This window comes from Filobasidium floriforme, assembly GCF_021052385.1.
Source record: "Filobasidium floriforme strain CBS 6241 chromosome Unknown HD553scaffold_29, whole genome shotgun sequence".
NCBI lineage: Eukaryota > Fungi > Basidiomycota > Tremellomycetes > Filobasidiales > Filobasidiaceae > Filobasidium > Filobasidium floriforme.
This window is the reverse complement of record NW_025763650.1, coordinates 132890-149036: the sequence shown is the minus strand read 5'-3', so window position 1 is coordinate 149036 and position 16147 is coordinate 132890. Positions and strand designations below refer to the sequence as shown.

General features: G+C 54.3%; 4 protein-coding genes across 4 annotated transcripts; 3 read left to right on the top strand and 1 right to left on the bottom strand.

Annotated features, from left to right (window-relative positions):
- The first annotated feature begins 240 nt into the window (after positions 1 to 240).
- On the top strand, positions 241 to 1677 carry HD553DRAFT_151132 (uncharacterized protein). The gene is made up of 3 exons (XM_046176742.1): positions 241 to 1001; positions 1220 to 1331; positions 1433 to 1677. Exons 1-3 carry the CDS (start codon positions 296 to 298, stop codon positions 1617 to 1619), a joined length of 1005 nt encoding a protein of 334 aa, XP_046032677.1. The 5' UTR covers positions 241 to 295; the 3' UTR covers positions 1620 to 1677.
- Positions 1678 to 3969: 2292 nt separating this feature from the next.
- Positions 3970 to 5529, top strand: HD553DRAFT_327032 (uncharacterized protein; the record flags this gene model as incomplete). Its single annotated transcript, XM_046181753.1, has 5 exons — positions 3970 to 4113; positions 4171 to 4580; positions 4816 to 4960; positions 5272 to 5377; positions 5459 to 5529. 5 exons carry the CDS (start codon positions 3970 to 3972, stop codon positions 5527 to 5529), a joined length of 876 nt encoding a protein of 291 aa, XP_046032676.1.
- Positions 5530 to 6635: 1106 nt separating this feature from the next.
- Positions 6636 to 7857, top strand: HD553DRAFT_364613 (uncharacterized protein; the record flags this gene model as incomplete). The annotated part of the gene is made up of 4 exons (XM_046184054.1): positions 6636 to 6908; positions 6989 to 7374; positions 7471 to 7648; positions 7726 to 7857. Exons 1-4 carry the CDS (start codon positions 6720 to 6722, stop codon positions 7855 to 7857), a joined length of 885 nt encoding a protein of 294 aa, XP_046032675.1. The 5' UTR covers positions 6636 to 6719.
- A 137-nt stretch (positions 7858 to 7994) lies between these two features.
- On the bottom strand, positions 7995 to 15310 carry HD553DRAFT_353206 (uncharacterized protein). Its single transcript, XM_046183754.1, has 10 exons — positions 14604 to 15310; positions 11645 to 14516; positions 11477 to 11580; positions 11353 to 11414; positions 10227 to 11282; positions 9805 to 10149; positions 9274 to 9741; positions 9103 to 9209; positions 8882 to 9033; positions 7995 to 8817 (listed from the first exon to the last, which is right to left on the bottom strand). Exons 1-10 carry the CDS (start codon positions 14872 to 14874, stop codon positions 8270 to 8272), a joined length of 5985 nt encoding a protein of 1994 aa, XP_046032674.1. The 5' UTR covers positions 14875 to 15310; the 3' UTR covers positions 7995 to 8269.
- Positions 15311 to 16147: the final 837 nt, after the last annotated feature.

Below are 16147 nucleotides of genomic sequence, written 5' to 3'. Positions count from 1 at the left end.
CAGCCGAAAAAGGTTTCATTTGTAGCATGATCGCATGAACGCACTCTACGATGATCGATGACGATGCAGATAGGGGGTGGTGGTGGTCGATGTTGATAAAGTTGAATGAATGACCCAACGCGCGCGGTCGACGACGAGTCTCACGCGTTCCCAGCCAGAGTTGCTACTTGCTAGCTATTCGACCCGCTATTGCTATAACGACGTACAGTACTTCTTCTCGATGCCCCTGGATACTTTGTTGCCTTCCAAGCCGGTACATCTCGGTATCTGGACTGTCCTTACAGAGTATTCCAAGATGGAACAAGTCTACCTCGAAGACCCTAGCGTCTTGCAGGACCATCACCACCATCAACACGCTCACAATCACCACCACCACCAACAACAACACCAGCACCACGAACTCGTCGATCCTACTCTAGGCGGCGTCCACCTAGACCCCGAGACTGGGGCTCATAATGCTTATACTATCGAACATGAACACGATCCCTTGGGTGTAGTAGACGATCAGGATCATACGGGAGGCGTTCCCGATCTGGGTCTACACGCGGTCGAGCATTCGGGAGGGCACGAGCAAGGGCTCCAGGACCACCTGCAGCAACACCACCAGCAACAGCAGGAACAAGACCATCAACAACAACATCTTCAGCATGACCAGGACGCTTATGAACAACAGCACCATCATCAGATGCATGAACAACATCATGTGCATCAGTCGCTCCATAATCACCAGCAGCACAATCAGCATTTGGAGATGGACCCGAACCAGACCGGTCACTCTCACGCCCACGCGACTTCGAGCTACCACGACCATTTGGCAGGTTTACACGAGATCGGGGTCGAGCTCGGACATGCGGAGAGTTCGAATCTCAACATGAACGGGGATGGGGGCATGACGATGGGGATGGGGATGGAGGGTCAAGGCGAAGTTGAGGGAGAGGGGGAGAAGCCGAGGGTCTCGCATAATCGGAATCCGGGTGGGAAGAATCAGTATGGGAATCCAGGTGAGTTGGTTTGGACGACAACATGCCTTCTTTTTTTGTTGCGGTTGTTATGGATTTGAAAAGATCAGGAGCTCACTCCGTTTCGTTATTGCATCTCGCGATCCCTCCTCCTACGACTTTGCCTCGACTCGCCTTCCACCTCTAAACTCGCGCGACCGAAATCGAATCGTCTCGAACTCGACACGACTCAAACCTCATCCCATTTTGGGCGATGGCAGTGGATACCGACAAATTGAGGGATATTCTGAGGCAATACTTCAATGTCGAATGTATCACCGAGTGGAAGACGATCATGTCGCGGTTAGATGCCGAGCACGGGATCAGGATCAAGTCAGTCCTGATTTGCATCTCTCTTCATTCCTCTTAAACCGACCATGGGACTAATAAGATCCGATACCGATAAACAATTTTTTTCTCTTATCTTTCCGTAGACGAGCCACCTTGGGAAGATATCTCCGTCAATTCAACATCGGCGGTTCACGCCGGCACAACTATTCCAAAGATTCGGCCATGCCGCTCGTGGTCAACCATATCCGGGAGAATGACCCGGAGTGTAAAGATTCGCCCACAAAGGTGATGAAGGATCTGGGTAGGAAGGGGATACATGTGAAACGGTAAGTTTTTGGTGTTTTCGGGGTTTAGCATGCTCAAGGGAGACAGACGACTCATTGTCAGGGTGTTGGATCGGTTTGCTCGCACAGCGATTTGATCCGGTTGATCATGCAAGAACATTTCCCGCTCGGATTCGATCAACGCAGGAGGAATTCCAAGTTCAAGAAGAAGCGGTCGGATGGCGAGCCTGGGGAGATGGAGATGGAGGACGAGGGGCAGGGTGGATTGTTGGATCCCAACGCGCACCAGCAACACCCGCATGAGCAGGTCGGTGTTGGGGGAACGTTGAATCAGCATCATCAGCATCAGCTCGGGGTGCTTCAACAACAACAGCATCAGGTGGGAATGGACCTAAACATGACGAGCGACCCGGTGGAATCGGCGAGAAAGCTGGAAGAAGCCCAGGCAGAGGCGGCGAGAGCGATCATCATGAACATGGCTCTACAGGCTCAGATGGCCAGTCAGGGATATCGGACGCAACAGCAACAGCATGGGCATGGGCACGCTACGCGGCAGATGCAGGCTCAGCATCATCAGCTTCCGCAGCATCATCTCGACGTCGGGGAAGGCTCGTCCTCGGGCGCTCGTCACAACCATCAACAGCCTCAGCATCTTCCTAACGCGGCGTCCGGAATCTTACAGGATCTCGCTGGTGGAGTGTCCGCGGATGAATCCAACGTCGAGATTGACGCGTTGAGGGAAGAGGCGATGAGGCAGGTCGCCCAGATGGAGGGCTACCGGACGGGGGAGTACGACGAGAACGACAACGAGGCTGGAGAGGGCGCGTATATAGATGGAGAGGTCGGGGCCGAGGACGGAGTCGAGGGAGAAGAAGCGGGTCAAGAGGGAGAGGTCGACGAGCAGATCGAACAATCAGACGGGATCGAGGTCGGTCTTGACATGGGGATGGATATGGGTATGGCGATGGGCGATGAGACTGGGGTGGAAGCTTACCCCGAGGAGGATCCACAAGGGTACGACGAAGGTGTCTATGGAGAAGAACAAGGAGAAGGAGAAGTTCCGCTGGAGGAGGGTCAAGAACAAGACCCGGAGCACGGCGAGATGGGCGGGTTGGAGGACGATGGAACGGGGCAAGGGCTGGAACAGCAGGAGCTTGCGGAGGGGGACCTACGCCTAAACCAGGTCGAGGGACTAGATCCAAGTCTGGCGGAACATGTTCACAGTCACGATCAATTGTGATGGGTGATGATCGGATTTCCCTGTGACCCACGATGAGAAGCGAGTGTGGTTTCCGTTTGTTGTTTGTTTGAAAAGGTTGTATGCACGAGAGTCTCTCGATCGAGACTCTAATTCTGTATATATGTGCCCTGCGATCCAGTAGTATGATCTCAAAAGCGTCGTGCTTCTCAGTTGCTGCTCGAAGTTGACTCTTGAACATGTCCCCAGCGAATCATCGGCGTCTAATTCACAGTATGCCCTGGAGTCGCTCTTTGCTACCTATTCGCTTTTCCCGAAAGCTGCTCACCGAGCAACAGCAACGGACCAAATCTCTACCGAATGGGATTTAGCGATCACGGGAAGCATATGGGCTTTTTCTACGGCTGGTTTAGATCCGTCATCTCCATGTCATCGCTGCGATTGTGATTACGTTCGTGAGTCGAGAATCGATGATGTTCCGCAGTCCGTGCTCCTCGAGGTCACACATGGCTGTGCGTAGAGGGAGTTTGTGCTAAGCAGCCTCAACCTCAGGTTGAATTGTCACCTACAAGATATCAGCTCCAACCGATCGATTATGTGCCCGTCTGATAGGCCTTTGCATCCCAGAATGTTGCGTTCAGCAGTCGCAAACTTCGCAACAAAGACTTCGAATGATTGCAGAGAGACTCGCTCTTCAAGACGACGCGACCGCTATGCCGCATTTCAGCATTATTACAGACATCGATCGCGCAAATGGAGGCGCAGCCGAATGAATTCTATGTGCTCGTGAGATTCATTGGGGTACCGGTCATCATCGTTGATGTTTGTCTTGGCACATTGCATAACCAGAAATATGTCGCTTTCGGGTTGTGAGACAGAATAAATGTCACCCTCGAATCGAGATCGCGATCAACAAGGTTTCGAAACAACGGAAGCTTCTGGGACGATCGGCAGTACCGAGCGGTCGAACAATAGATCTGAAGGGACGCGACGATCATCTTGTGCGGCTCCACGAGCGCAGCCTCCGTCATCGAGAAGCTTGAGAAGCTGGTGGCTGGTGGGAATGTGGGGAAAAAGATATATATATGCTTCGCTTCTCTGTCTGTCGAACGGGGCTACTCCGGGCCCATCGCTATACATGACATCCCGGATAATCTCGGCAAAATCTCATCCAAGACGTCAAGAAGGAACGAGCAGCATGCCGGAACAGCTCGACGACATCTGTGCTACTGGCGGATGGAACCCGACGTCTTTCGGCTGGACGCATCACGTGAACCTTCGTTCGATTATGGATTGTTTCGACAAACAGCAGTCTCAGCCTCCTGCTGAAGAGGAGTCAACCGTGAGTGCTCAAGCCACTTCAGATCCTCTGGTCCTGGCTGTTGATTACCAACGACAGACTAGGACATCTCGTGCTGGCTCGCACATTCGTCGGGTAGGATTCACCTCCTCTCATCAAAATCCGGTCTCCGACAGCTTCTTGCCTACTAGACCCAAACCACGGCAGGGACGGGTTGGCCACCCACAAGCAACCACGAAAAATGCAAACAGGCCCGTAGATAAGGACTTCCCAGGAAGCTTCAACAGCACCAGCGGCATCGATCTCGATAGATCACACCGTGACTCGTCCGAGGAGATCCCCTTGCCAGCCACTCTAAAGCGATCAGTTTTCGAAGCAGACCGTTATTCCTCCGAAGAGGCCCCCACGTCGGCCGCTATCCAACAATCAGCTCCCATCGATTTGACCGGGGCCGACGGAACCGCTCCTCTGATTGTGAAGAGGAAGAGGAAGAGACTAAAAGAGCTCAGGTAAGTCGATCTGTCATTCGGCTGAGATGTATCCTGCTTATTTGGTGGACGCGCAATATGGTGGACACGCAGCATCGATAGTGAAGCCGAACAACAGTTACATAGCCGCAAAAGACAACGGCGTGAACCCAGGCGAGTACCACTGTAACGAAGCCTGATTTCGTCTTCCCTTCCTCCTTCCTACTTTCCAGAAGTTCATGAGGAACCGCCCTTCCATTCGTATCCCATTCTATAGCGTCGTAGCCATCGAAGAACCCCGACCGAGGACCGAATTCGAACGGCGTCTCGCCCTCAAGCGCGCGGCCATCAGGTTGTCTCAGGTCAAGGCTCAGGAGTATGCGGCTATGGATCGGTTGGTGTCCAGTCGAGCTCGATTACAGGTCAGTCTCACACGGTCATGTCTTGCATACGAGATCTTGGTCGATGGTAGCTGACCGAGAGTGCGTTGCTTAGGGGGCTTATAATCGGATGATGTTGATGAAGAGTTCCAACCCGGAGCTTTTTGAGGACTTTGAAGGACCGCCTTAGAACTTAGTACGACGAGTGATTGGGTTTATGTGACGACACAGATAGTGTGAGATAGAAATGGATTTGTTGTATAAAATTGAGCTTGTTTCAGACGGTAGGGTATTGTACTGGCAAGAGAGCGCAAGTGTATGATTGATTCCACGGTGATGATTCACCGAGAAAGCGTATGTTCGGCATTTTTGCGGAAGATCAGCCGATGAGCCGGCAGATCATGTCAAGTCATCGTCACCCTCAAAATCTACTTGATGTGGGATTACGTACCTCTCCCGGTAAGTAGTCATCTGCTCCTCATCCCCTGGAGATAGTCCGCGCCTGGCATTTCTGCTAAAGGTTTGCGAGTGTTCCATCAGCTCTTGGCCCCGAGCGACCTTTTCTACTCGACCTTACGTTTTCTGACGTGACCAACACGGTCAGCTGCTAGTCCAACAGATCGCACGACCGCTCCATCCACAGCCGTCGGCAGTTGAACGCCGAAGTCGCCGACCTGATCATCGTGCCCCGTTCAAGCCATGCCGGATTACCCTGCTCTGGCATCACCAAGGACCTCCCTTTCAACCCATATTCATCTTGACAGACACTCCCGTGACGGTCGGATGGGGGTCCGTGACTAGGCGGTACCTTTGCTATTCGCGTAGAGATTAGAAGCTAGAAGTCGCCCGAGTCCGCCTTGTCCCCCTTTTGTTCTTCTAACGCGAAAGCGCGCGCTAGAAAACGCTCGATGTTTCAGGATCGTCGCGACAAAAAAGCCAAAGGGAGGCGCGTGGTGGCGGCATAAGGCGAGGAGAATGAGATGGAAGGGAGTATGATCCACCTTTTGCGACACACGGAGAGAACATTAGGGTGCACACGTTTCTCTGGTCAGATGGTCAGATGACCATGGGGTCCCAACAAAAGAAATCAAAGTTCTCGCAGTTTGTGTGTGTACTTTGTGCGTGTGCAACTCCGACGAAGTGCCGGCGTTTCGCGAGCTCAAAGAACATCGATCGTGTGCAACGTGCAAGGTATATATATATACCAGCAGCTCAGTGGTTGCGCTCATGTCGGGGGCTCGCATCGATATGTTCTCGCTCGACTCCTCGACAGAACACTCAGCAACACAGATTAGCATTTTCAGCAGTTATCGATCCCCCAACATCGACGTCACAAACCCGACATTACCGAAAAAAACACGCGCATCGACCTCGATCAAGATCGACGCTCAGCTGATTCTTACCGGTCCTTCCTCAAGCCAAGCCGAGAAGATCCAGGAGGCACAGCAGAGTAGGTACACGATCGTCGTCATCCGGCTTGCCTTTGCCGCGCTTGATCCGTCATTGACTCGTGGTCCTATATAAATTTGCCATCGTTTTCAGATTTCCTCCTCACATAAAACCTGTCACCCACCCAACTTCCAGCATTTAGCTTCACGCCACCATACCTTACTTCGCCCCCGTACCCCCGCCTTACGCCCTCAAGAGGTCTACAAGACACCCTTTACCAAGCCCTCCCATTTCCATACCCCGTACAGCACTTCCACCTTCTCCTTCCCTCTCACCTAAACTCCCTCCGACTCAATCTTGCCCGCACACGGCTGGTGGCGCCAATCTCAACTTCGATCTCGGTTCCGATACCATGGAACCCCACGCTCCGCTTTCCGACCTTCATGCCGCAGCTTCTTACGTCTCTGAAAAGTTGAGGGCGTATATATGTGAAGAAGCTGGGTTTGGGTATGGGGTGGGGATCCCGCATGCCTTTGCGGGGAGTTGGGAAGTAAGGGCTTTGAGTGAGGGATTGGGCGGTGCGGCTGGGGAGGGTTTCGAGGTGGGTCATACGACGTTTGAACCTTTGTTGGTACACGGGAATATCGATTGTTACTGATCGTGCTCGGACGACCGTTCTAGGAGATCATCTGCCTTACCCCAGCCTCGAACCGACATCTTCGACAAGCCTTTCACGCTCAACCTCATCACTGTCTCTCTCCCCTAAGCCCGACCTCTGCCTCAATCTCGACCCTTTCCAGCGAGTCCCACCCTTTAGCCTCTCCTACCGAGCCCACCTACTTCTCTTCGCCGCCTTTCGAACATTCACCAGGGTTCAACACGGGCTACGGGTATGGATACGGATATACGGGCAACGGGTACTCGACCAGCGGGTCGGACGAAGAAGGCAAGAGCGTCGAGTTACATTGTCATCCGAAGAGCGGGGTGCCTATGACCGTTATCGTCGATCTGGGGGCGGAGAGCGTCTCCGGCAAGAAGGTCCGGATCGATATGTTACAAGCGGGAGAGTACGTTTCCTTTCCCCCCCTGTCATCGTCGTTCTTGAAACAGCGACGAAAATCTTGACACGCCAGAGCTGATATATGATAATCTTGATACCCTAGGTACGGTCCTCGCAAGCTCTACGCACCGACCTCGGCGGGTAACGCTCCGTTGTGGGAGATCATGGACCTTCCCTTTCTCTCGCCGACCGAGTTTGTCCGTGCGAAACTTCGGTGCAACCGTGAATACTGGGACCTTGGGGATATCTCCTGGATGGCAAGTCTCGCCTCCTCGCTTCTTGTACAGGAAAGCCATGATCAGACGTGGGCTGACGGGTTCGTAATTACAACCCTTTCGTAATTACAACCCGCTCGCAGATGATCAACTATTCGGAACACCTCGACTTGAACAGGTTGTCTATCGACGAGGTGGAAGAGTTTGTTCATGTCCAGCAGGACGAACAGACTTGCGAAGTCTGGGCTAGATTGAAGGAGACGTGGGGGGTTTAAGAGAGGTGTTCTCAACAGGTTGTATGTTCCGAGTAAGAGTACGCTCGTCGAATGCCCCTGTACCATGCCTGTATTGACCTGACCTATCTACCAACGACAAGTCTCGTCTCAAAAGTTCCTGAATGTGAGCGACCTCGCACGTAAGGCATAGATGTAATATGGATTAGATACATGGTAACAGTCGGATCGGTCCTTGTAGGGATCTCGATATGATCTACAGTATAAAAAAAGGTCCCTCTTTTGCTTCTGTTCCGTTCGCTTGCTACACTATTCGATGCTGCGATCCTGGGAGACTGGTTGGTAGTGGTGATACAGTTGAGATAGAAAGCACATGCCCGTGAGAAAAAGATTTGTCCAGATTGGAAAGAGATGCTTTTGCGCTGGCGAGAGGATGGCGTTTGCTGCTGCTACCTCAAAGCCTTTTGATGACCCGGTCGCTGTTGGCCTCCGACTGCGCTTCGGCGACCGCTCGACCGAATGTCGCTGAGAACGGATCTTTCATACCGACCTTGACAGGTTCGGCATGGACACCTAGGATACGCTTCGCCTCCTGCATAGATACGCGTTGAAGCGAGCCGCTCAGGGTTGGATCCGGTGATTCCCACGGGACATACATCAACTCTGATGGAGCAGACTGAGTGCCAGAATCGTCGCGCTTCTCACCAGGAGACTGTTGAGCCGCCTTGATGGTCGTCTCAGAATCCGCTCTGATGAGCATCGAGGCGGACGACGAACGGCGGTCCTGCGGCGAGCCGCGACTGGGGTGACTTCCCGAGCTTCCAGGGGTCATGATGTACGGACCTGTCATCCAGACATCCGAGGCTCCGCCGGGACGGATGCGTGGACGGACAGCGATCGCGGCGATTGGGTCTCGAACATAGTTGGATTCGTCGTTACTTAGTCGCTCGATGATCTCGTTGAGTCGGAGAGGTCTGAGCGGTGAATGGGGGTATAGTCCGTCTGCAAGAAAATGCACCGACGGTTAATTGATGACTTGCCGACCGAACGGACTCGGCAAACTGACCTCTAGCGCAAATCGGACCGAGGCATTTGGCGACCATGATTCGGACGTCCAAAAGATCGTCAGAGAGCACGGCCAGATCGTCTAAGAAATGCTTCTCAAAGAGAGCAATGTCTGCTTGTTGCTGGACAAAGGCTTGGATACAAGCGATGTAGCTGTGTTGATATATAAGGGATCAGTCAATACGGTAAACAAATGCAAGGGTGGCAAACGGGACCACTCACGTCCGCCTCGCCTTGAAGTTGCCGCTGACAGCAAGATCCTGCATGAGGCCCAAGACGAGCTCTCGCGAAACCTTGTCATCCTTGACGGCTTCGTAACAAGCCGGCATCTAAAATCACACGAGACAGATATCAGCATCAAATCTCGCGCAAAACTACGTTGCCCGGTCTTACATTGGCGATGGTAGCCTCACGGATCGCATGGAACGTATCAAAGAGTCCAAGGCGTACTAGATCCAGCACAGGCTGGGTCGTTTGCTCCGACGCCATGTGTCGCAGAAGCGCGGCGAAATGACTTGCCAGGCTTTCACGATGATGCCAGTTCGGAAGCGACCCAGCTTCCCACATCGTTGACAGCTCGCCCAGAACAGATATACTCTGCTCCAGCGGAAGGTTGCTGACGAATGTAGGGAGGCCAGCCAGGACCTTGGTCTTGCCATCATCGCTGCCTGCGAGATACTCGTCAAAGGATGGCAAGAGGTCTGCGGCTGTGATTTCGGGTCCGAGGATCTTGGCCAACTCGTGTATCGATGCCGATAGGCTTGCGACAATGCGTGGATGGTTGATATTGCACAAGGCTCGATATGTCGGACGGAGTTCTTGCCACCTTTCCGATCCCAAAGCCAAACACACGGCGGGCAACTAGCAACAGGATGGGTGGTCAGCTCTGAACCTTCGAGCGAATTTTAGGCCTCGCACACTCACATTGAAGGCTGAAACAATGGCCCGGTCCAGATTGTCAAACTCCCTCACAGGCTCTTCTTCGGTCGCGTCTTGGGACAATGGTGCCTGCGAGTAAAAGACTTCAAGCAGCTGAACCGGCGGACCCTCCGGATCATCCTGGAAGATATGGATAATCTCTCCGATGATCTCGAGTAACGTGTACTCGACCAGATCGCCCGACATCAAGAGCGCCTCAAAGGCCCTAACCGTGTAAGATCGACGATCGTCAAGGTCTTCGATCCGCTTGCTCAAGGCTGGCAGGCAGAGGCACGCGGACTGCCTGACCGATTCCGTTTCGTCTTCCACAAAGTGTTCAAAAATAGACAGCTGTAGACGCAGACGAGACTTTTAGCAAAGATACCACGAACAATATAACTCAACCCGAGTGTGGCTCAGGCACTGACCATCAATTCGAGGTTGTCTTGTGGAGCTAGCTTTGCCAGGTATGCTAGGGCAAGGGCAGCTTCGGCCTTGACGCCCGGCTCATCATCGAGTGTTCTGGCGACTTCGGTAACGAGGTCATATCGAGAGACTTCGTGCGGATGCAGAAATTCGCTGATGGAAGCGATCAGATTCATCGAGATGGCTCGGCCAAGAATGGCTTCTTGCGCAAGTTGTTGTTTCAAGAAGGCCGCCTCAGCTTCAGCCGGGTCCAAATCTTCCAGGGCGGAGTGAGCATCCTCCTGGATCTTGTGGGGAACCTGTACGTCGCTACCGTGACTATCCTTGCGGGATGCATCACCATCCAGACGTCCGATACCGAACACGATGCCCTCTAGCAATTCCTTTTGTACCATGCGTCTGGCCGCCACTGAAAATATCGGAAACTCGTGTGAATGTGAACCGGTTTGAGCCATGTATGACAGTCTGACTTCTTCCGGACGTTCCTCTGTCCACTCGTCAAGTACCGGATTGGACGCTTTGCGGAGCTTGGCGAGAATGGCCACCACTGCGGCGCGAGACGGATCCGCAACCAGAGAGTTCTGGCTAAGCAGGAGCGACCCTATCAACGGCGTGAACGCGTGAACTGCAATAACGGGTCTTTCGACCACTGGTCCGTTGTCCGCCTCGGATGTTTTGTCGGCGAAAGGGTCCGTGAACATGGCCTTGTCTTGCATAGCTGAGGCGTGTACCGAATCGCTCGTAGCCGTGGTCGCCACCGAGGAAGGTGTCCCGGCAGAGGATGGCGTCAGAATTGTCTGCATCGCGCTGGACACGGTTGACGCCTTTCGAGATTCGAGAGAGACCCCGCCGGAAGAGCCGTCGCTAGATAAGTTGGCAGAACCGCTCGAACCGGATCCTGGTGTCCCTCGAAAAGCGCTCGAATTGACAGGTTGATCGGTCGCCGTGTTGGAGCGTCTGACCGCCCGAACTCCCTTAGAAGTTACTGTAAAGACAGGGTCATTGGTCGGATCTTCGCTTGCAGCGATTTCATCCTCTTCTCCAACCAGCTCGCATGCCTGATCGATCCGCATCACAAGCCGATGAGTACAGTGCACGTGACAATCCCGCCCGATCGTCTAGGCTTACCGTGAAGAAATACCAGAGGATCCTGTGCAACTGCGAAGCGAACGCTTCCTTGACAGACTCGTCTGGAATTGCCAAACTTCGGTCAGCTGGGAACTGCACGCTTGAAGCGTCATGATCGACTTGCCTTCATCCAGAGCAAGGCCTGTCAGCAGCGGAATGACATATTCGACCGCTTCACAAGGATCGGTGTCCTCGAGGAGGTCCCCCAGGGTACGGGCGATGTAGGCTCTGGAAGCATGATCAGAGGCGATAAACAACATGCTGGATCAAAGTAAGAGCAAGATACACATACCTATGAAAACCGTGCTCGCTCTTAGAGAGCAAGAATATACGCTCCAGCGTCAACAACCCCTCGTCTTCAAACGCGACGTCGGCAGGCAACGAGTCTGTTGGCGCAGCCATGACCTCGTCCGAGTCGTTGCCACTAGGCGGCACGGGAAGAGGCGTGTCCAAAACGGCTGAATCGTCTTCGTCGCCATGCTCGGGTTGAAACGCTGACTCGTCCTGAAAGTATCCTTGTTCTCGTGACGGATCGAGCTCATGAGATGCGTCGTGCTCCGACGTAGACGAAGGGTCAGCATCTGCATCGACGTCAGATGCGGGCGAGACATGATCTGGAGAAGATCCTTGCTCTGCCGAGGGGCTTGTCTTTCGGGGCGATTCAGTGTGCGGTTCAGAATCGGATGGCGAGCTTCGGAGAGGCGATGACTGCTTTGACGGCAGGCTCGCAAGAGGCTCGACCTTTTCCAGCTCTGGAGCAGGCGCTTGATGAGGAGAAATGGGTTGCGTGGCTAGAGCTGGACTGGAAGGCCCAGAGCCTAGAGCTTGGCCTCTCGACCCCGAGTTTCGCGATGTCAAGACGGGTCGCGTCAACTGCGATGACGAACCGCTAAATGAACGGACACGATAGGTCGGCGCGGGCATCGGCGTGGGAGAAGGTGCGTTGACGTGCGAGATGGCGCGACGAAAGGGCGGGGGAACGGGACGACCTGAAGGGGCAGGAAAGGACATATGGGAGCCACTGGGCTTGTCGTCGGAGAGGGGATCGCTAGAGATGGGAGGCGACACACTTGGCGCAAGGTTGGGCGAAGCTACCGCGGGTGGCAAGGCCAAGGGTGGGGAACCTTCCAAAATGTGTGGCTCACGATGTTCCAGCACAGGCACTTCGTCGTCCCCCCTGCCGTCAACATGCGCATGCGCGCCTGGGGGCGGCGTTGGCTGAGTAAAGACCAGATTGGGAGGGTTGAACTCCTCGGAAAATCGATTCATGACGGTCGGGATCTGGCGTGGTGAACCAGGTCCTCGCGGCGCAGAGAACGCTGGCAGGTCCTGCGCATTGAAAGGAGAATCACCTCGGTCACTGTTGACGCTTGCGTTCGACCTCATTGATCCGGTCGACTTTTTGGCATGCCGGTACGACGGCAATGATCGGGCTGGCGACTTCATTGACGTCATTGGACTTCCCGGCGGCGAGACGGGCGATCCCGTCTTGGATTGCACGGATCCGCTCGACGGTCTCCCAAACAAGGCGGCATTCGAGTCTCGTCGACCTTGACCGACATACTTGCCCACATCGGCGCCATGTTGAGGATTGCCCGGAGTGATCGGAATCGAGGCCGACATGGATCTACCGTGCATGACGAGCGGGGGCACAAGCGGTGTCAAAGACGGACTAGCCATACCGGAAAGCGACACTGGTAGGGCCGTGACAGGATCGACCGCTTTACTGCTAGGATCCGGCCAGACGCTGTCCCACATGTTTACGTGTCCGACCGCTCCATCAGACGTCTGTGATCTGCCTGGTCGATGACTCTCGTGACTGAGCGACCGGTAAAGCGTGGGTATCGTCGGCGAAGCGAGTCCTCTCGAGGGTGACGCCTGCCTGGCCTCTCGGGCGGTACTCCATCGTCCCAGTTCTGTAGCCCTGCTCCCCGACCTCCTGTGTGAAAGGGAAGATCCACCGCTTCCCGCATCCGCTAACCATTCCTGCTGTTCCGCCTCGATCGGTCCGGGGGACATTGGCGAGTACCGGATGGGCGAGGTGACCGTCGGTTCAACGCCCAACAAGGTTGACGGAGCGACGACGCCGGTAGGAACGAAAGTATCCAAAGGCGAAGATCCGGGGCGTGAGGATGATGACGAAGATGATGAGCTCTCCCGCCTCTGCTGATGACTCCTGATCGGACTAAGTGCCGACCTCCCGTCATCCGAGGACGACCTCCTCATCGAACCTGGTGATGGTTGCTGAGGGATGGACATTATCGAGCCCTGAGCCTTTTGTACCGCACCTTCATTCCAGCTATCCGCGGTCGATGATGTCGACCCTTGTGAAGAAGCACTACCTCGCGCCTCGTTCTCCCTGTCCGATTGACCGCTGTTGGCCATATTACTGTTCGCCCTTCCGACGTTCAAGACCTCCCTGGCCGATTTCAACTGGTCCGAAGCTTTCTCCCGCTCTGCGGTTCCCGAATCCTGTGACATATGCTGAACATGACCCTGTTGCTGATGCTGCTGATGGTGGTGCGTAGTCATGGTCGTCGCCGTCTTCATTATAGGGCTCATCCTCATCCCGACGCTATCTATCGATTCTTGGACGGGTACGATCGGGCTCGACCCCGATCTGACCATCGACCCTGCGACTCCTGGGCTTCCTCCGCTGACTCGTCTACCTGGCAGGCCGGCGATCGAGGAGACGGAGGAATGTGGTGAGGAAGCGTTCGATCGGTTCGCCCCCGTCGTCGAAGCGTTCCCACGACCCGCCGCCGAAGCGCTGTTGTTGGATCCGGCAGACGATTTCCTCGTAGTCGGCGGCGTTCCCTTCATGCTACCTCCCAACGCCCCACCAGGCGAGTAGATGTAACTCGCACTCGGACTGACGCCCTCCTCTGAAACACCCGGAGACCCTTGACCAGAAGAAGATCTCCTCGACATGTCCTGCGTCCCTGGTCCTACCCAGCTGAACGCGCCTCCGAGCTCGTTTCCACTTGCAGCGATGTTGCTACCAAACGGCTCACCCGGCGTGAACGGAGAAAGCTTGGCGACAGGCGAGGGCGGCGACAACGGATGCGCCGCTGGAGGAGGATTATAGCCCACCGGAGGTGCTGGCGGTGTATGTTGCGAGAAACTCGATCGCGCGGAAGAGGACGGCGAGGGGCGTCTCGATGCTATGGCGAGAGGAGTTACGAATCGTCAGCGAACGATCTCGTCGAAAAGTAATGACGACGACGACGATGGCTTCCACTAGTACTCACAGCCAAGCTCCGACTTGATGCTCATCGACTCGCTAGGCGAACCACCTCTATCTCCCGACGGTTCGTCCAACCTGAACCCGTGACCCGGGGACGAAGGTCCTCCCCCCAAGTTTGATCCGATCGATCTGCCGGATCCTCTTGGACCTGCACCTACACCGGCCGGGGGGAAAGCGGCATCACCTGGATCGCCAGTCCCAGCATCATCACTAGGACTAGTAGCCGCAACCTCGCCCGGTCGATGCTGAGAACGAGGTTGATCCGAGGAAGACATGATCTCGGCTGTTTCTAAGTCCTTTTGCTGTTCTGAAATATCCTCCTCTCCTTCTTATTCAAACAGTGCTGATAGTAACGATCTTGGCGAGGTTGATGTGGGACTACCGGATCGTTCTGCCAAGCTCCTTTCCCGAGACCCGTTGAGGTCCAGGCTGTCTCTTACGAATAGGATAGAAGTGGATTCTCGATGATAGAGCTAAGGCGTCAACCTCTTAAGAGGTGGGTCGCATTCTCTTGCTGTCTGTGTATTTGTTTTCCTCGTCCTCTAGACCTTGAGCTTGTAATGCAATTGCGAGGTCGAGCTGAAAGATGACGCGCCACAACGATCCCGATTCCGGTAGAGTCAGACTTGATCCCGATCCGAGTCGATGTGGATGTGGGGTCGACTGATTCTTCCTACACTGTGATCTGGTATCTAGGTTGTGGGATATAGAGGTATAGTTGGGCTGGGTACGATGCAATTCTCTCTTGGGAAGGGTGCGGTGGTCGACAAGAACCAAAGAGGGCAGCAAGCGAGAGAGGGCGAGGAGGGGGGACGCGGGGAGTAAGAGGAGGGGGACGTTGAGCTGAGACTTGTCGTACACCATCATCGTCATACAACATGGGCTAAGCTGACAACTAGCTGCTAAGGAACCATCACCCATTTTATTACTTTCAGCTCCCAACTGAGTACAAGTCACCATATCACCATCAGGTCGAGTTCATACCGTACCACAGAGAAGGTAGGCTCCTGATGGGGTACAAGGTCCAGGACCTGACCCGAGATGTTCTTGACGGTCCAGATTCGATTCTCGGGCCGTGTTGCAATTCATGCTATTCATGATCGGTATCGATTGGCGCTTACACTCTTCTACTTACTGCTACTTATACGTTTCGGCTTTTTGGGTTTCGGGCTCGGAAACGTCAAACGCCATGTTACACCTCGACATTTGATAAATCGACCTCGCTACGATTTCTTTGACCTGGCTTCAGTCGGGTTTCGTCCGAGCATCTACATAAATCTATAAAGCCGCAAACGAGTCTAATGGTCCGACGATCATCGTTGAAAGCCAGAAAGCGATCATGATCCATTCATTCTGTTGAACGATGATCGATGGTCAGGGCGTGACCCGGAACCGCTATCGGTAACGCCATGAAGATGGCTTTCGACACAGCAGTAGTACATCCAGATGGCAGTTCACGGTAGACCTGTGTAAACTCGTCTATAACCTTGGCAGCTCAAGAGTCTTTGTGCATCCCGCCTATCGAGTCGTCATCGAGAGACACGGGGT

Coding starts and splice junctions, on each gene's coding strand:
- HD553DRAFT_151132 (XM_046176742.1), top strand. CDS start 296: ATGGAACAAGTCTACCTCGAAGACCCTAGCGTCTTGCAGGACCATCAC. Junction 1,002..1,219: donor GAATCAGTATGGGAATCCAG/GTGAGTTGGTTT, acceptor GGGCGATGGCAG/TGGATACCGACAAATTGAGG. Junction 1,332..1,432: donor GAGCACGGGATCAGGATCAA/GTCAGTCCTGAT, acceptor ATCTTTCCGTAG/ACGAGCCACCTTGGGAAGAT.
- HD553DRAFT_353206 (XM_046183754.1), bottom strand. CDS start 14,874: ATGTCTTCCTCGGATCAACCTCGTTCTCAGCATCGACCGGGCGAGGTT. Junction 11,415..11,476: donor AGGCCTTGCTCTGGATGAAG/GCAAGTCGATCA, acceptor TGGCAATTCCAG/ACGAGTCTGTCAAGGAAGCG. Junction 9,210..9,273: donor GTGAGGCTACCATCGCCAAT/GTAAGACCGGGC, acceptor GTGTGATTTTAG/ATGCCGGCTTGTTACGAAGC.